The sequence below is a fragment of the Homalodisca vitripennis genome, chromosome 3, assembly GCF_021130785.1.
Source record: "Homalodisca vitripennis isolate AUS2020 chromosome 3, UT_GWSS_2.1, whole genome shotgun sequence".
Taxonomy (NCBI): Eukaryota; Metazoa; Arthropoda; class Insecta; order Hemiptera; family Cicadellidae; genus Homalodisca; species Homalodisca vitripennis.
The window spans coordinates 85,740,808-85,757,681 of record NC_060209.1 but is presented as its reverse complement, the minus strand read 5'-3'; the positions used below and the strand labels follow the sequence as shown (position 1 = coordinate 85,757,681).

The 16,874-nt window shown below is 30.6% G+C and overlaps 1 protein-coding gene across 1 annotated transcript in view; it reads right to left on the bottom strand.

Moving 5' to 3' along the window:
- The window catches only part of LOC124357141 (spectrin beta chain-like), a 167,905-nt gene that overhangs the window by 73,103 nt on the left and 77,928 nt on the right, over nt 1-16,874 (bottom strand). Inside the window, 1 exon segment of the mRNA XM_046808626.1 lies at nt 15,578-15,722. Coding sequence (XP_046664582.1) covers nt 15,578-15,707 — 130 coding nt within the window. The 5' untranslated portion in view covers nt 15,708-15,722.

Below are 16,874 nucleotides of genomic sequence, written 5' to 3'. Positions count from 1 at the left end.
CATGGGCAACCCAAATGAAACAGACACAGCACACCACTTTCTTACATTTCCTTTAGTCATACAACTTGGATCATACAATGAAACACATCATATTCCCCTCCCCCCAGAATTTAAAAGACGATTCAATACGATAAAGGGTTTGTAAACGTTTGTAGAAGATCATTATTGCTAATTCTCAAAAGTTAAATCATATAGAAAATAAATATTCAGAAGCAAGAATATGAAAACATTAACATTAATGTAACATACCAAAACACAGCCTAATGAATGACAACCTGAACAATTCACCCAGTGTGAATTGCTTGTGGCAACAAACGTTTAGGCCTTGAGGTGTTGTGTAGTGAGGTGGAAGTTGTGGCCTCACAAAAGCTCTCTAATTGTCTCTGCCAATGACTCAAAAATTCAAGGTTAGTCATGTTTTCCTCTAACTGCAGATGGTTTCACTTATCATATTCACAGTTCTGGAAGAGATTCCACTTATGACTGTTAACAGTTTTTCTTTAATCAACAATGAAACTTAAGAAGTTCTTCCTTGCAACTGAGTGTAATTATTCAGTATCAAATGATGGATTTTATATTTATTTTAAGAGAAATAATACTAAATGTGCTGGTGCATTACAAGTTTCAGTTTTCGTAAACACAACTGTAAGCTATGCATTAAAAACATCATTCTTCAGGTCATACTTAAAACTTATCTGTTCTTATTTTATCATGTATTTTAAAATTGTATATATAGTCTTTGTATATTTGTTTAAGACACAAATACTAATCTCAAGAGACTATCATGCGGGCAGTCTCATATTTCTTTAAATTAAAAAGAGAGCGGCAATTATTCACAGTATCGTTATCAGTTCTAGTAAAACCAATTGTTATGCACCGCACTAAAACCTTCACTACAAAGACAATTAAAACTTTAATGATAGCTATGATTAGCCACAGTTAATACAAGGTCATAGAACTACAGGCAGGAACAATGACACAACATTCTAAAATTATTAACAACATTAACAAAAACTATTAAGTTACTCAATATTATACCCGAATTTTAGATGTATTTAAGTATTACTTCGTGTTCATTTTTTGAAACAAAATTTAGAACATATAAAGAACATATTCAGCTCTGGTTCATCTTCCTCTTAGTGCAGCATTTGGAATTTGATGCTGTCAGACTTGACACCTGGTATCTGGGACTCATGTTTGTTTAAAGAGATAAAAAAAATGTTGGAGACTAAGAAGCTCAAAGGGTCATTCCACATCAATTCAACCAGAAAAAAATAATTTTTTCACCAAACACCTCAGATTTTTATGAAACTTGGTACATTTGTTCTATATATAGAGATTAATAACACCACCAAATTTTAAATTTTTATCTCACATACTTTTTTAGTTATGGCACTTTAAAGTTTGGTCGTTTCTCAGTTTCCGAGCATTGGATAGTGCCCAGTAAAACGTGTATTAGGATAGAAAAAAAAATTCTCATTCACTTATTTGGCACCCAATCTTGGTGAAATTTTCAAGGTAGGTTTATATAAGTATAAGGAAGTTAAAAAAATATATAACATAACCCTAAGCTAAGCATAAAATATTATAAAAAAAATATTTTTTGAACTTTTTACAATTTAAAAAACGGGAACATGGCTCAGCGTAAAATTAAATATCTCAAAAAGGGAATGAGATAATCAAGAATTTTTTCCCCCCTAAATTATCTATATGAAGTGGGCTTTAATTGAAATGAACTCTGCATTGTTTCAATAATAGAGACACCTAGTGACAATTACAAAATATATAATGTAATCTAGAGGAAGAGGTATTCTCATTGTCTCATCAGGTGCACAACTGAGTTTTCTACACATTGCGTAGCTATGGTGGAAAGGGTTGATTCAATGTGAATGATTTTAGCTACAGTCCACCTTCATCTTCATTTAGATTACCAGAGTATTCAAGCACCTAGAAATCCAAAGAATCAACCCTTCCAACCATAGCTACATAATGTGAAGAAAGCTCGGTTGCTCCACAATGCTTAGAGATCAGCTCAGAAACATCGTAGTACACTTACTTGTGCACCTGATGAGGCAATGAGAACATGTCTTCACCTAGATTTCACTATAGTTTGTAGTCTAGGTGTCTCTGATGTTGGACAAAGGTAAGGAGTTTGTTTTGAGCTTCTTCATCTGACTTTTTTTGGATCTTTTCAGATGAACATGACTCCAGGAGTTGTGTCTATGACAGCATTATATTTTAGATGCTGTACAGGAGCTAAATTTAACATTCATATTGAATCAACGCTTCGCACCATAGTTAAGTTATGTATAAAAAAGAATTAATTTTACTGACTTTTGAGGAGATAATATATGAACAAAATAATAACAATCATTATCAAATATTGGAGACTTCTGATGAATAAGTTTTTTATATGTGATGAAGGTCACCTTGTCCTATAAGAAACAAATCATTTGCTTAAACACACTTGTCAACATTTCCTGGTATAAGTGATATTTATAGAGTACAGAATGTTGGCAGCATGCCTTGTTGATGTAAACACAGAGTGGAGTGTATGCAACAGAGGACAGAAATAGCATTGTATACAAGCTGTATTTCGAGACTCCTATACTGAATATAAACTATAAGTTAAAACTTGTGATGTGTAATCTCAATTTTGGAATAAAACAAACAGTATTCAAATGTATTGACTACCAATTAATACCAACTATTAGAGATCTCTTGAAATACTTTCTTTAATAATAAAGGGGGTAGCAGTAGTTATCAGTGAAATTTACTAAATATTTCAAATCATTGAAAACACCAAAGAAAATATAAGAATACACTTCAATATACGTTTCCTGATTAAATATAGTGAACAACACCAATGTAATAATAAAACAGCATTCATTATGGTTTTGGTATCCGACTGACTCTATTTCTGTATATAGATAGTATAGTAAAAATTGTGATAGAATTTAATTTCCGATTTTGAGAATAAACGAGTTTAAAAAACTATTTAAAAGTCTGCTTGTATAAAAGTTCTTTGTTTATAGTTTGATATTGACGATGGAAGTATTAGAAGATAATAGGATTTCAGATATTTGAAATTGTTATATGCTACAAAATGTATACATGTGTGTGTGTTTTTAAGTTCTGGCACGATCAAAAACCTAGTGCTCATATTTTTGTGTCTATTGTATGAACTTTGGGTTAGACTCTGACATAATATGCTAGATCAATATGGAGTTTGTTTCAAAATATATTTTTGTGTCTATTGTATGAACTGTGGGTTAGACTCTGACATAATATGCTAGATCAATATGGAGTTTGTTTCAAAATATATTTTTGTGTCTATTGTATGAACTGTGGGTTAGACTCTGACATAATATGCTAGATCAATATGGAGTTTGTTTCAAAATTACATATTGACTACATCACATTAGATTAAAGAGCCTCCTTCCTTGAGGAGCTATGTACTTCAATTCATGGCTACCTACACTCAAGTACTCTTAATGATTCAGAGCCACCATTGAAATCCAAAAATATTTAACCAAATGATATGGAACTTCACATTGAAATTCAATTTATTTTAGTGTTACTAAAAGAAATTATTTTGTTTTAGGATTTCATGGCTCAAACACATTGCTCTTTAAACTTAAATATCGTAATAATTATTCAAAAGTAGATCCAAGATGAGAATGACAAATGACATGAATTTTAAGTAAAATGTAATTAAATCCATGATAGACAAAAAATGAACTGTCTAATTTTATTGAATGGGGCAAGTAGTACAATAGGTCCCGTATTTAATATCCAGAAACTCTTTTCATAATTATTCAATATTTTAAAAGCCTCATTTCATATGAATATTATTTCCATAGTAAAAAAACTGAACCTGGTCCATAAACGTTATTGTTTAATATAGAAAAAAATTAAAAGCAATTTGATAGATACTTAAAAAATTATATATCTTGCCAAACTTTACAACCAAAAGTGATAGAGTGAATTGTTCAAGGTCATAATAACATAAGATATCAGAATGGCTACTAGTAATGTCTGGAAGTAGATGTAATCATATTTGCTACTTAACCCTTTGGCTGTTTCACAACCATTCATCATTGTTCGTGGTTACACAATGATATCATTTTTGCACAATAATTTCCTGTAATGTAATTTAATTGACAAATGAGTATATCTATATGCCAATTTGTAAAGAACTAATTCTCTACAAAAAAAATTTGTTTTGTACCTGATTATGTACATATGACTTTAAACGTGATTGATGATACACTACCTCAAATTCATGTAAGTTACTACTTATTCGTTTTTGGAATAACTTGAGTAAATTATTTTACATCCAAAATGACTTAAAATTTTCAGGATCTCTCCATAATTATATGTACTTTTAAGATATTCTATCACCAAAATATAAAATACGTTATGTATCTCTAATAAAAAAATATGTTTTAATTCTTATTTATTATATTGGTGTGAAGTACTTTTTTCTTAAATGCAAGTTTTGTCCTAAAAACACGTAACTAATTCCAAGCAAATATCATTTTTGCAATTATCAAGTTAAAATTGTTTAACCCAAGACCATACTGAGCTGGAATGTTCTGGGTATATCCCATGCTAAAATGCTTAGGAAAGTTTTTTTTTAATTGGCAAACAGCTATAGGGTTAATAAATAGTACTCTGGTCCAAAGCAACTTTTTCTTATTTCAAAATAGTGGAAACGTTTGGGAACGTTATATTTGTATAAACAAGGTGCCTTATAATTCCTTTGAAGTTCAATTTAAATGTGATAGTTTTATAGCAATACTCATAATAAGAAATAAAATTACATTTTAATGCATTTAGAGTAATGTCTGAGAAAGTACAACAGAACTTGAAATACTGTGAAGATTTTGTTTCTAGAAGTAATGCTTGTATTAGCTTGAAAGAAGTAGTAGCTAGCACTTCAGAAGACTGTGCACAGTTTACCACATAAAAACGTGTCGGCTTTTTCTAATCTTCAACAACTTAGGAATCTCCTATTGACTTAAACCATTGTGAACTGAAACTAGTTGAAAATACTCTCTGCAAACTTCAGCACATTCACTTACTATGCTGGAAGCAGTCACTTTTTATGGCTTCAAAATAGCTATAATTTATTAGTGTAGTTTTCATGCAAAAAAAGTACTATTTTGGGTATTATTAGTTATACTGTTATTATTAGACACACATACATTAACAACAGTCCACATCGTCAATTTTCCTTAAAGGTTTAATAAACACTATTTCATTGATTGTTGAACATTAAAATTGGATGATTAAACATTAATGGTGTTAAAAAACATAGTTCTCTATGCACTCAGCGGTAAGGTAAGTTCTTATATTACGATGTAAAAATTAAGTAAATTAATAAGCCAGAAAAAATATGAACCAAAAACAAATAATTAAATCATATTAGTGGTAAGGTAGGTTCTTAAGTGACGATGTAAAAATAAGTAAATTAATGAGCCAGAAAAATATGAACCGAAAACCAATAATTAAATCATATTAGTGGTAAGGTAGGTTCTTAAGTGACGATGTAAAAATAAGTAAATTAATGAGCCAGAAAAATATGAACCGAAAACCAATAATTAAATCATATTACATGACTTAATGAGATTTAGTTAACACAAGTTAATATCACAGGAAGGAATAAATAGCCACAAGTAAACTTGATTTTTGTACAAGCTACTTATAGCAGAGGCTAATGGAATGCAGAACTTAGCTGGTTATTTGTGAAACAGATTAGTTCAAGGTCAGGCGCCAGCTGATAACCCAACTCAGCCAGCCTTGTTAACACTGCTATCATTATCACTAAGATGTGCTGTCACATACTCAACATGCTGGTCTACAGTTAACAGCTCCTAGTGCCACACATACTCCCACCTTGTTGAATCTGACATTTCCATTATTTCGAATAGTCGTATTACTAATGAAGTGCAGCCTAATGAAATAAAGAATAGAATTCTAGTAGAAAATTAAAACTTAATCCATGTGAGAAGTGGAACACTCATTTCCTGTCATTGGTTAAAAATAAAAAAAACATATAATGCTGGTATTTCAATTTAAACAAGTATTGTACTTTATTTTAATACAGTTTGTTGAATAAATCTAATCAAGGAAATGCAATCAAGGTACTCGAGGTCATTGAAGAAATTTTTCAAAGCATTTAGAGATTTTATTTTCTGTGAAGAAACTAATGTGGTTCAACTATCTAATGAATGGAATTCACGAAGGCATTATCAGTTTATTTAACGAACATTTAAAAACTCAACAAGTCTTAAAACAATGTGATATACAAATTTATTTTCTACCACGACTTTGTTAGAATAAATCCAATAAGGCAACCCGCATTGTACTTTCATTGAAGAACTAAAATTTAAAACTTTTATAGTAAAGAGATTGTAGGAATTTTATTTTTTTTGTTACAATATTTTCTTGATCAGATCCAGCAAAGAAAAACTAGTAAGCCGATACTAATGGTTTGCGCATCGAAGAACTAAAACTCAAAAATGTAAAGATGTAAACTTTAGGGATTTTACTTATTACAAAGACATATTGTTAAACACATCCAATAGTGAATTCCTAATGGATTTCTCATCCATTAAAACAATATAATCCAGCATATTAAAGAATAAAGATCAAATGGTGTGTGGAATATACCTGATATCAATATTTAACTTAATTTGATAGTATCAAGTAAGAATGTACAATATTCCAAGCATCAAGAGATTTATTTACAATAGATAAATGACTGAGTGAAGATGACAGATTTATCAGTGAAGTGTCTAGTGGCAGTGGGAGGGGTAGTGCTACAGGCTATAGGCAAGGCTCCTCCGTGTAGGCTCAATTGGTACATCCTGTACACCTACTCGCAGATCACACTGCCACTGCACACATAGTTCTATCAGGCCTGGCCAAGACCCCAATAGTCCACTTCTTGTCCTCGTTCATTAACCAACCACTTCTGACCAGAATAATCATAGCTTCCTTCGTTACACCTCTATCAAGTGTAATTTTTTAAAAATCTTCATTGTCCAAAAGAACCCAAATTAAAAGTGCATGTATGACGGTTTTAAGAGATGATGATATTTCTCAACCTTCCGTAAATTTCTGAGAATTCCCCTACCTTTGGTAAAAGGAGAAATCTAGTCAGAAATTTTAAATTGTAAACATAATTTTTCCACTTTTAAAATGTATTAGTTTTTGGCCTCTACCATTAAGATTTAAATTTTACTTTAAATTCTGTATCATATTTTTTGTATTTTCTACACATTTTCTGTTTACATTTTATAACAGATGATCCCCTAACCAGAAATAATACTTGTGAAATAAAATGTTGTGGAAGTAATAAAAATGTCATCAATATCAAAACTACATCACTTAAATAAAGTATACAATACAGAAAATGGTTTGTTCTTCACCATTTAAATGCATAATGAAAGTAGATATCAACATTCTCATTTAAAATTGAAATTTTGGAAAATTTAATATCATAACTAATATCATAACAGTTTCGTTTTGAGCTTCTTCGTCGTTGACTTTCTTTGGATCTCATCAGACAAACATGACTCCAGATTCCAGAAGTTGCAATAAAAGGAAGGTGAACGGGAGCTCAACTCAAAATTCAGATCACTAAAGCTTTTAATGCCAAGATATGATTAATAAGCTTACAAATACTTTTTAATGTTGTTATACTTTGATTTATTATTTAAAAAATCTTAATTTTTTGTATTTCAGTATTTAAATACTTGGGAGTATACAATCCAAAAGATAAACTAAAAGGGGACTCAAGGTCCTGTCACTACAGCTGGCTTTTGCATCACAAAAATTTTAAATTTATATTATTTCAAGTTTATAGTACAACCTTTTATAGCAATTTTTTAATGAAAAACCAAAACTTTACTGTTATTGTATAAAAAACGCTGTGTAAAATCTTTTACATCAAAATATTAGTTTTTTTTTGCTAGTTGTTTCAGATTCAACCTGTTGATGATTTTGAATGCTCCAACAGTTGGGAGCTATTGGGTATAGGAAATGGTTAATTCTTTGAAAAGGCCATGAAGTGTCATTGATAATAGGACAGCCTTCACTGTTCTTGCAAACACATGGTGACAGCTGACCGTGTTCCAGATACACAAACTTAGTTTTCCTAAATAGTAAAATTTACAATTATTTTACTATTTACATTATAGCTAATGTACAAATATTTTAATAGTGTGTCCACAAAGACATGTAATACACTTTCAATTAATTATAGCTACTCTATTATTGATCACAGGTCTATGAAACTGTTATAAATTAAAAAGCAGTTGTTTATAAAGTTTTGTTTCTAATTAGCTGAGTTACCCAGCGTTCTCATATGTGGTTAACGTTTTTACAAAAAAAGCCATTATGGCTAATTTGTAAAGAAAGTTCAGTATATTTTGTGGGTACCAAAGCTTTTATACCTTGATTTCAGTGCAGCGTGAGTATCGTCGGGCGTTTCATAAAAATCCCCCTAACAGACACAGCATTTAATGATGGGATAAGATGTTTAAGGAAATATACAGCTTATTGGACAAAACACGGAAAGGTAGGCTATAAACAGGAGCTCAAACTTTTGAAAACATTCATAGCCGTTTTGTAACAAGTCACAAAAAAGCCTACGTGCAACGTGGACATGAGTTGAACATCCTTAAGTATACAGCTCACAAGGTTTTGAAGAAAAGACTTAAATTTATTGGTTGAAAATCTGAACTATTGTTGCATGCTTTAAATCTAGGTGACAAATTAAAGAGGTGTGGCTTTGCTGTTTTTATTCTGTATGAAAATTGACTGGATCAAAATTTTATAAACCGAATGTTTTTGTGTTGAGGCTACCTTTCACTTATCTGAAAATGTGCATCATCATAACGTCTGCATATTGAACATTTAAAGCAACGAAGTCACTAAGTTACTGCAGAAGTCCTGATCAAAACATGGGAGAAGATCAAACTGTTTAAAGTACTCTTTAATCCCATCTTGTGTTGTATACTTTTGTAAATAGAGTTATTTAAAAGTGTAACATGACTTTGTAGATACAATGCATAAATTTTACTATAATAGATGTTTATAGTAAAACCCCTGCTTTAGAATATTTTTAATTATGAGAGAACATTGTTTGGAATGTAATTTGGGTAATAAAGAGGGGAACTTAATTTATTGCCTATGTTAGATACATTTCAGTAGATCTCATGGCAAATTTAATGAAATCCCTATAACTGAACTGATGAAAAGTATTCATATGAATTATGAAATAAAATATGTAGACTTATAATAATTATATGTGTTTGATCCTTATAACAACATTTCAATTAAGGAAGGTAAGTAATTAAGGTAAGAGTTAAGCTTTTCAGACAAAACAATAAGAAAGAAACTATATTATAATACAGAGTTGAAAAATAAATTGTTATGATAACAAATTTTGTTTTATAGTCTTAATTTATTATGATTTTGCAGTATTAGCAACTAAGAGACTAAAGATAGTATACTGAAACTACACATTTCTGCACTTGAGGTTGGTAATAGGGACAAATCTATTTGGCATGGTTTTTAAATGTGAAAAAAACTTAAGAGAAAATGAAATTAAATGAAAATGTCTTTATTGAATACAAAGAAAAATATTCAATTGGCAATTGTTTAAGAGAAAATTGATTTTACTTTAATCTACACAGTAAGGAGTAACTTATAAAAAATATACAATTACTCATTTCCTATGGAACGTTTAAAAATATATGAGCGGAAACATGTTTGCAGCCTTTAAAATCCATAATTTATTTCCAGAAGAAGGGAGTTAACTGAAAAGTTGTTTGAAAATCTCTAAATCACATTATTATTTGTGGCTCAAGTTTTTAAATAAGCAAAAGTTTTCTTGAAATTTGGTTTTGTTATTTTATTGAAGAAAACAAAATTTAATGTCTGAAATAAAAATACAGTTTTTACACCTAAGATGTAACTTTAATAAAATTATTAGTTTTATACCCAAGTGATTAAGAGTATCAATGACTTCATAGAGATAAACTTATAGTCAAGAGAACAAACCAGAACATGTATGTAGTCACAATTTAATTGAATTTAAAATACATTAGTCTATATTGCGAATACCTCTGAGTTCAGCCACGACATGATCATAATAATCCTCGAGAGACTGCATGGTGGAACAGACACATAAGAAAGTAACATCTCAACTTGTGGTGCGTAAGTGTGCGATATCAAGTGATAATCACAGGATGTGGCCACAGCCAACCGCGTAAACCTACACCACGGGATGCCGAAAACAATTCACTTGCTGCAGTACTTCCCAAGCTCATCATCTTTTTACTATTTAAAAGTGCGACAAATTTCATAAGCTTTGGATATTATATTGCCTATAACTGACTGCATATCAAAATCAGACATGTTTCTGCTTTCTAACAATAAGAATGAAGAGACACACAATACTGATGGACACACATGATCTTTTTTTGATCTCTAGGTCTCAAGACATATTAAACAATAACATAAAACAAAAACATAATGGAACTCTGTGTATGAAATTTTATAATAATAAAGGATTTAAGAAAGTTTATGGCTAAAAAACACTGGTACCTGAAAAGAGTCACAATATTGTATTTTAACAATAACAAACTTTTTAATTTTTCCACCATATCTTTGTAAACATAATTACAACAGAATTTCAGAATAATTAGATGATTTTAACAAATTTTATAAACTAGCTATGTCTGGCTAGATTACTATGTACAAGATTACTATGTACATGTAGGTAAATAATTAACACGTAAAAAGATTCATTTCCCCAATTCTAAAGTCAGAGCAACATTCCAACACAATAACACATGTCCAACAAAATAGTCTTTCCTTGCACCATGTTTCTCTTTATACTATTAAATGCAAACTATTCTAAACACACAAAAATTTATAGCACTGAAAGCACAGTTTGACAGAAATGTGCTATTCTTAGCTTGAGATATTATCTGAAAATAGTTATTGTTTGTAGAGCCTCATTGATACTTGAACAGAATCTTCCTTGACTTTAGAGTGAAGGAAAAATGGTTTGTAAGAAAGTTAGCAGACAATTCTGACACGAGTAGCAGTGAGGCAGAAAGTGAAAATGAAGAAGACTCCGAGGTTTTGGCTACGATGTTGCCGCCTGAGAGCGAATAAATAATATACAAGTGCAAAGGTAAGAATATTATTAAGTCAATCATGCTTTTTAACGTATTTCATTTTAAAATAGTAGGCCTAAAAATTATTTAGTGGAAAATTTGATTATTTCATAATTTAAAAATATAATTGTTCGATAATTTTAAAATTGATTATCTTGTTATATTGTTTTAATTATTTTTAATCAAGGAACACGTCATGCAGTGTCCAATATAAGCAACATGTATATTAATTTTGTGTGTGTTTAGTAATCGTTTAAAATCACTGAAAAGTTGTATGGAAATAAGCAAGTACTTTACTCTGACTAACTGACGGGACGATTTGTTTGTTTTAATCGATAGTTCGTTTGTAATAACATTAATAAACTATACAAGTAATTTAAATATAATATAGCAAACTGTCAACGCATTTTAAATATTGTTTTTCAATTATACTGATAAGTTTTAAATGTTCAGTGTCAGTGTTAGTTGTGACAGCGCAGCGGTTTATCAGCCACAATGCGCCAGCCGTGCCGGGCGGCAGCGGCAGTTGTGTGGCAACGTCGCGCAGGCCAGTCCATTCTATTGGTCGCCGCCAACTGCACTCTCTGGTGGTTCCTTGTATAAGTATATTTACTACTCATGTTTAACAGAAGCAGTGCTGAAAATTATGATACAAATGCGAAAGACACGTATGACTATAATAGTGTATGTACATCATCAACTTATTAGTTAGAAACAAGAAATTAGACATAGAGTATTGAGATTCAATATGCAAGGCATGTGGGAAATTACGGATTCTATAGTGTGATTAAGATCAAAACTCTAATATAATAGCTGGCTGTTGAGTAGGAAGAGAATATTAAATTTGGGGAAAGTTAAAGCTACTGAGTCAAAGACTACACATTATTGAGGTGACTTCAATGTTTCAGTATATTATGATAAGGCACTGTGAAAATACAATGTTCTGGGAAGCAAGCAAGCAGCAATGGATGAAGTTTGCACAAAGACTGAAATGAAGAAATGGGAGTCAGATTTGTGGAAGATGATTGATTAGGTTATGAGGAATTTAAACCTGAAAGAAAATAAAGATGAAAAATTAAATCGCCTCCAATATTGACCTAGGAAGATGTGATGAGATGATGGAACAGTTTAGATGAGGTAACTAACAGAAGAACAAATTAAAAATAACAACGTAAGGACTGGTTCTGGGAGTCGAAGAGTGATAGGAGTTACAATCATATATTTACATAACAATAATAAACACAAGCAAATAAAAAGAATTTTTGCTTTAAATCAAAATCAAACAGATATTTCAAACCTACTAATATACAATTCCCAAGACTTCTCTTGAATCATTAGTAATACACTTATGTGGCTTTTAACTGGTGATAACAGTGATAATGTATAACCTTGAATGCCACACCTGCACTGCAGTCGAATGACTTTTACCCTTTATCAGGTGAAGTATGAGCACAGCATTTTTGATTTTACATGTATTCTGCCAATCCTTTACAAGTTTATATTGTAGAAACGTATTTTTAATTTGTAGTTTAGCAAACTCTTATCCTTGGTTTAGAACATTTTATTAAATTGAATACAACACATTTTTTGGTATTGTGACATACCCACAACCTAAAGACCACTTTAATGTGCAATAAATAAATAAATTTTTACTATCTGGAATATTTAAACGTATTTTAAATGTTTATTTTAGTGACACAGTTATCATTCTTATCATTTTTCAACAGAACACTAAACACACAAAATCGATAAATAGAATATGTTTGCATTTTCTCCAAAATTGGTTTGTCCAGTTCTTTAGAAACTAATTTACATTACTTTCAGAATCTGGACTATAAGTTAATTAAATTCAAATTATTCTATTTTTCTCCATTTCTTTCAATTTCTAGAATTTAGACTGTTGTAATTATGATTAGTTTATAATAGAGATTCAGCAAAACTTGATCTTGTTGTTGACATGATTTGTACATCTTTTGTGCTTCTAAGCATTATTGAAATCTTGTTATCAAATGTCTATAAATTTGTCAAATTAATAGCTGTCACAGTTGCTGCAGTTAATTTTATAGACTCCACACTTTTTTAATTTTTCTTGCTAATAGTAATTTTATTCACTTTGTTTCGCATTTCCACTTTACATTTTTCATTTATTTTTCAGTAAAACACAAAATTATCTTTCAGCTATTAAAAAAAAATATAATAAACTCTCTTTACATGTCTATATTAGTTATTATGATATAAACATTTGATTACACATTTTGTTACTAAATTATATAGAGGTACATGTTATTAAATTATCCAAATTTTCCATTCATTATATGTTCTGAGGCAAACGTATAACTTAAATCTATATCAAATTAACTTAATTTAATTTAATTTTTCCAGAAATTTCTCAGACACTGAGTATTCAGTGAATTTCTACTTATATTACTAAATGTTTGTTACAGCTTACTGTTTTTGGTTTTACTGTAAAAATTTATGATTTATTCCTTTCATTATTTCCAATTATACTTTTAGCAGGTTTAACTATGTAAACCTTACAACTATTCCAAAACTGATATGATCTGATCTGTTCTGTTCTGACAGTAGTGGCAAAAAGTGTGAACACACAGGCACTTCCACACAGGTGCCGTTATTCTCAGACATTAGTGACAATTCTCTCGCAGCAAGTACTGTCTGAGATGGAAACTTTTCTAGGCCAAGCTTAGAAACACAATGTTTTGTCTTGTTACTTCAATATTTTACTGGTAATAATAATTAATATATGCTCTAGTATTGATGCGATCATGTTGACAATTGATACTCAAAGAATTAACCTGCATAGCATGACAAATACAGATGCACTTTTCACATTCCACTCCATGTCATTAGTTTTTTATTTAAAAATAAAAATCTCCCTTTCTGTGCAGATGGAAGAAAGGTAAGATTTCAGAAGAGGCCATCATTGTGAAATTTCAAACTACTTTGATAACAGAATTGTTGACAATAACAGGTTGTCTGCTTAGACAACCAGATATGGAGGGGATCCATCTATTTGGACCAATTATTCCTTCTAATAATTTTAGACCATTCCCTTAGTCATTAATCATTTTGGCAAAAAATTTGCATGGACAATATGCATGTGATGCACATATAATTAACTTTTTGAGTAGAACAGAGAACTATGTCTTGTAAATGTAAGGAAGCTGCCACATCCGATAAGAATCCCACAACATTTTTATTATAATAATGTTCCTCTAAGATATATACAAACATCTTACTCACATTTGAAATTGGCATATTAATTTAAAAGTTATACAATATTTGTAGTTTTTGAGAATGGGAAGATAACAAGATTGCTTTGACACAGTTGTTACAAGATGAGGTATGACCAGTGTTCTTCAGTTCAACTTATAATAATAAAAGTGTTCATTTTATTAAGTGCATGATTAAATAAATAATACATACACAAGTTGATGCACAACATGACTGTTGTGATTAGTAGCCTCTGTGTTGGTATGACAAGTTCATTTTATCTGTTGTTCCATGTGGTTAGTATCCACAAGAGGTAAAATCAGATTGCAGACCTCAAAACGTAATTTGTAATGTTTTAATTATTACGTGATAAACAACAACTGAGGTTTGAACAAGTAATGTTGTTTTTTCTGTTTATTTTTACAGAATCAGGTGTGTGGAGATTAGATATGTACTATTTTACATTCAAAAGTTATTTCTATTGTCATTTTTCAATTTTGTATACATATTATCTATTATGGCATTTTCAGTATCCGTTTCATCACTATGCAAATAAAGTTAATTGTTTCTTTGAGTGTCAGATAATTCCATGGTACAATTGACACTAGAAATAAAACTGTAAAATACTCCAGGGCAGTTGAGATGTAACAAGTGGTAGCTGTGTGCATTGTGAGCGATTACAGGGAATCGTGAGGGAGCATAATTCACGATAAGAGGACCAAGGTAGTGATGGAATCTGGTAAAAAACACCAGAACTACACGCACGACTCACAGTTGTCGTAGAAATGCTTCTTTCACAATATTATGGCAGACAACAGAATAAAACAGGAACAATAAAACGATGTATAATATTAAGTCTGTAGCACAATTTTACGCAGTCGCTATAAACATAAAATTAGGTCAAAAACCGTGAAGAGGTGAAATTCAAAATTAGGATACTTTCAAAGCACATAAAATAAATTTTAGTGTTAAATAATGGTTTTTTGCTGAAAGCCAATGGTTATAGGATATCTTCAAAGAACCTAGAAACGCTGATTAAACATTGATTTGTGTCAGTAACGTAACCAAAATGTATTGCATGCTCTACAAAGAGTTTACCAAATAAGACATACATTAAAAAAAATAAATAATAATAATCAACTGACCTGCAAGAGCTTTTATCCTAGATCTCTCAAAGAGTCTGGAGGAGGAATTGCCTCCATCATACTCATAGTCGTCGACGATCTCCTGTGGGAGTGAGGGGTCCCATCGGACCAGGGAGATGTCTGTCGTCATGTTGTCACCGCCACTCTGTAACACATAACGGCTCATCAGTACTGAAAACACACAAAGTCTAGAGGAACTAAATCTGAGTGTTGATAGATTTGATAGTGATAAAATGAATTATCTCCATTTCACCTAAGTGCAAAGAGATGTTTTATCCAGATAACCAAAACAAATAAGTTTTCATGAAAGACCTCAATAAATATCTTCTCGCTTTACGATCAAGACCCATAAAAATACGTTTATAATATCCTTCTCTTCCACACTACTGTACCATTTTTATGAACAATTTTGGGTACCTGGGCTCTTTGCACTGTATTTGCAATGTATTGCAATGTATATAAATATTAAAAATGCAAAATGTCAATTGATTAAACCACTAATGCACATTATTAATTCTTCTTATGTAAGTGGAATATTTCCAGACTAAAAATTTCTAAAATAAAAACAGTCTTTAAGAAAGGGAATTCAACTGATCCTACAAATTACAGCCCATTGTCTATATTAAAAATGTTTTTAAAAATATATGAGCGTATAATGTATATCAGATTAGTGGAATTTTTGGAAACCAATAGTTTATTTGATGATAAGCAGTATGGGTTCAGTGAGAAAATCTTGTCATTACTGCAGGAATTGGAGTTTTGGAGTCAATTTTAGATGAAATGAAAATTCTCTTTATTTTTTCAGGCGATGTCATTTTTTACGACATAGATGTCATAGATCAGAATGACCATGCTGTGGGTATCTTCATGGATCTCAGTAAGGCGTTTGACAGTGTTTGTCATAGTACCCTACCTAAGAACCTTAGAAAATTTAGGGATAGAGGGATTTTTACTGAAGGTTACTGAGGTTTAAATCATACCTAAAAAATAGAAAAAAATATGTAGTACTACCCCATATAGATATTAGACAAGTTTTGCTAAATTAACAATGAAAACAATAAAATACATAGTATATCAAGGCTCCATCCTTGGACCCATATTATTTCTTTGCTATATTAGGGGATTGCAAAATAATGTAACAAATTTAAACAGTAAAATGTGTCTATATGCTGATGACTCTAACCTTATTATATCTCAAAAATTCTAAGTAAAATAGAAAATACATCAAACCAAAATTCATTTTCAATTTATAATAATTACTGTAGCAGAAAAGACCTTTTACTTAACCCTGATAAAA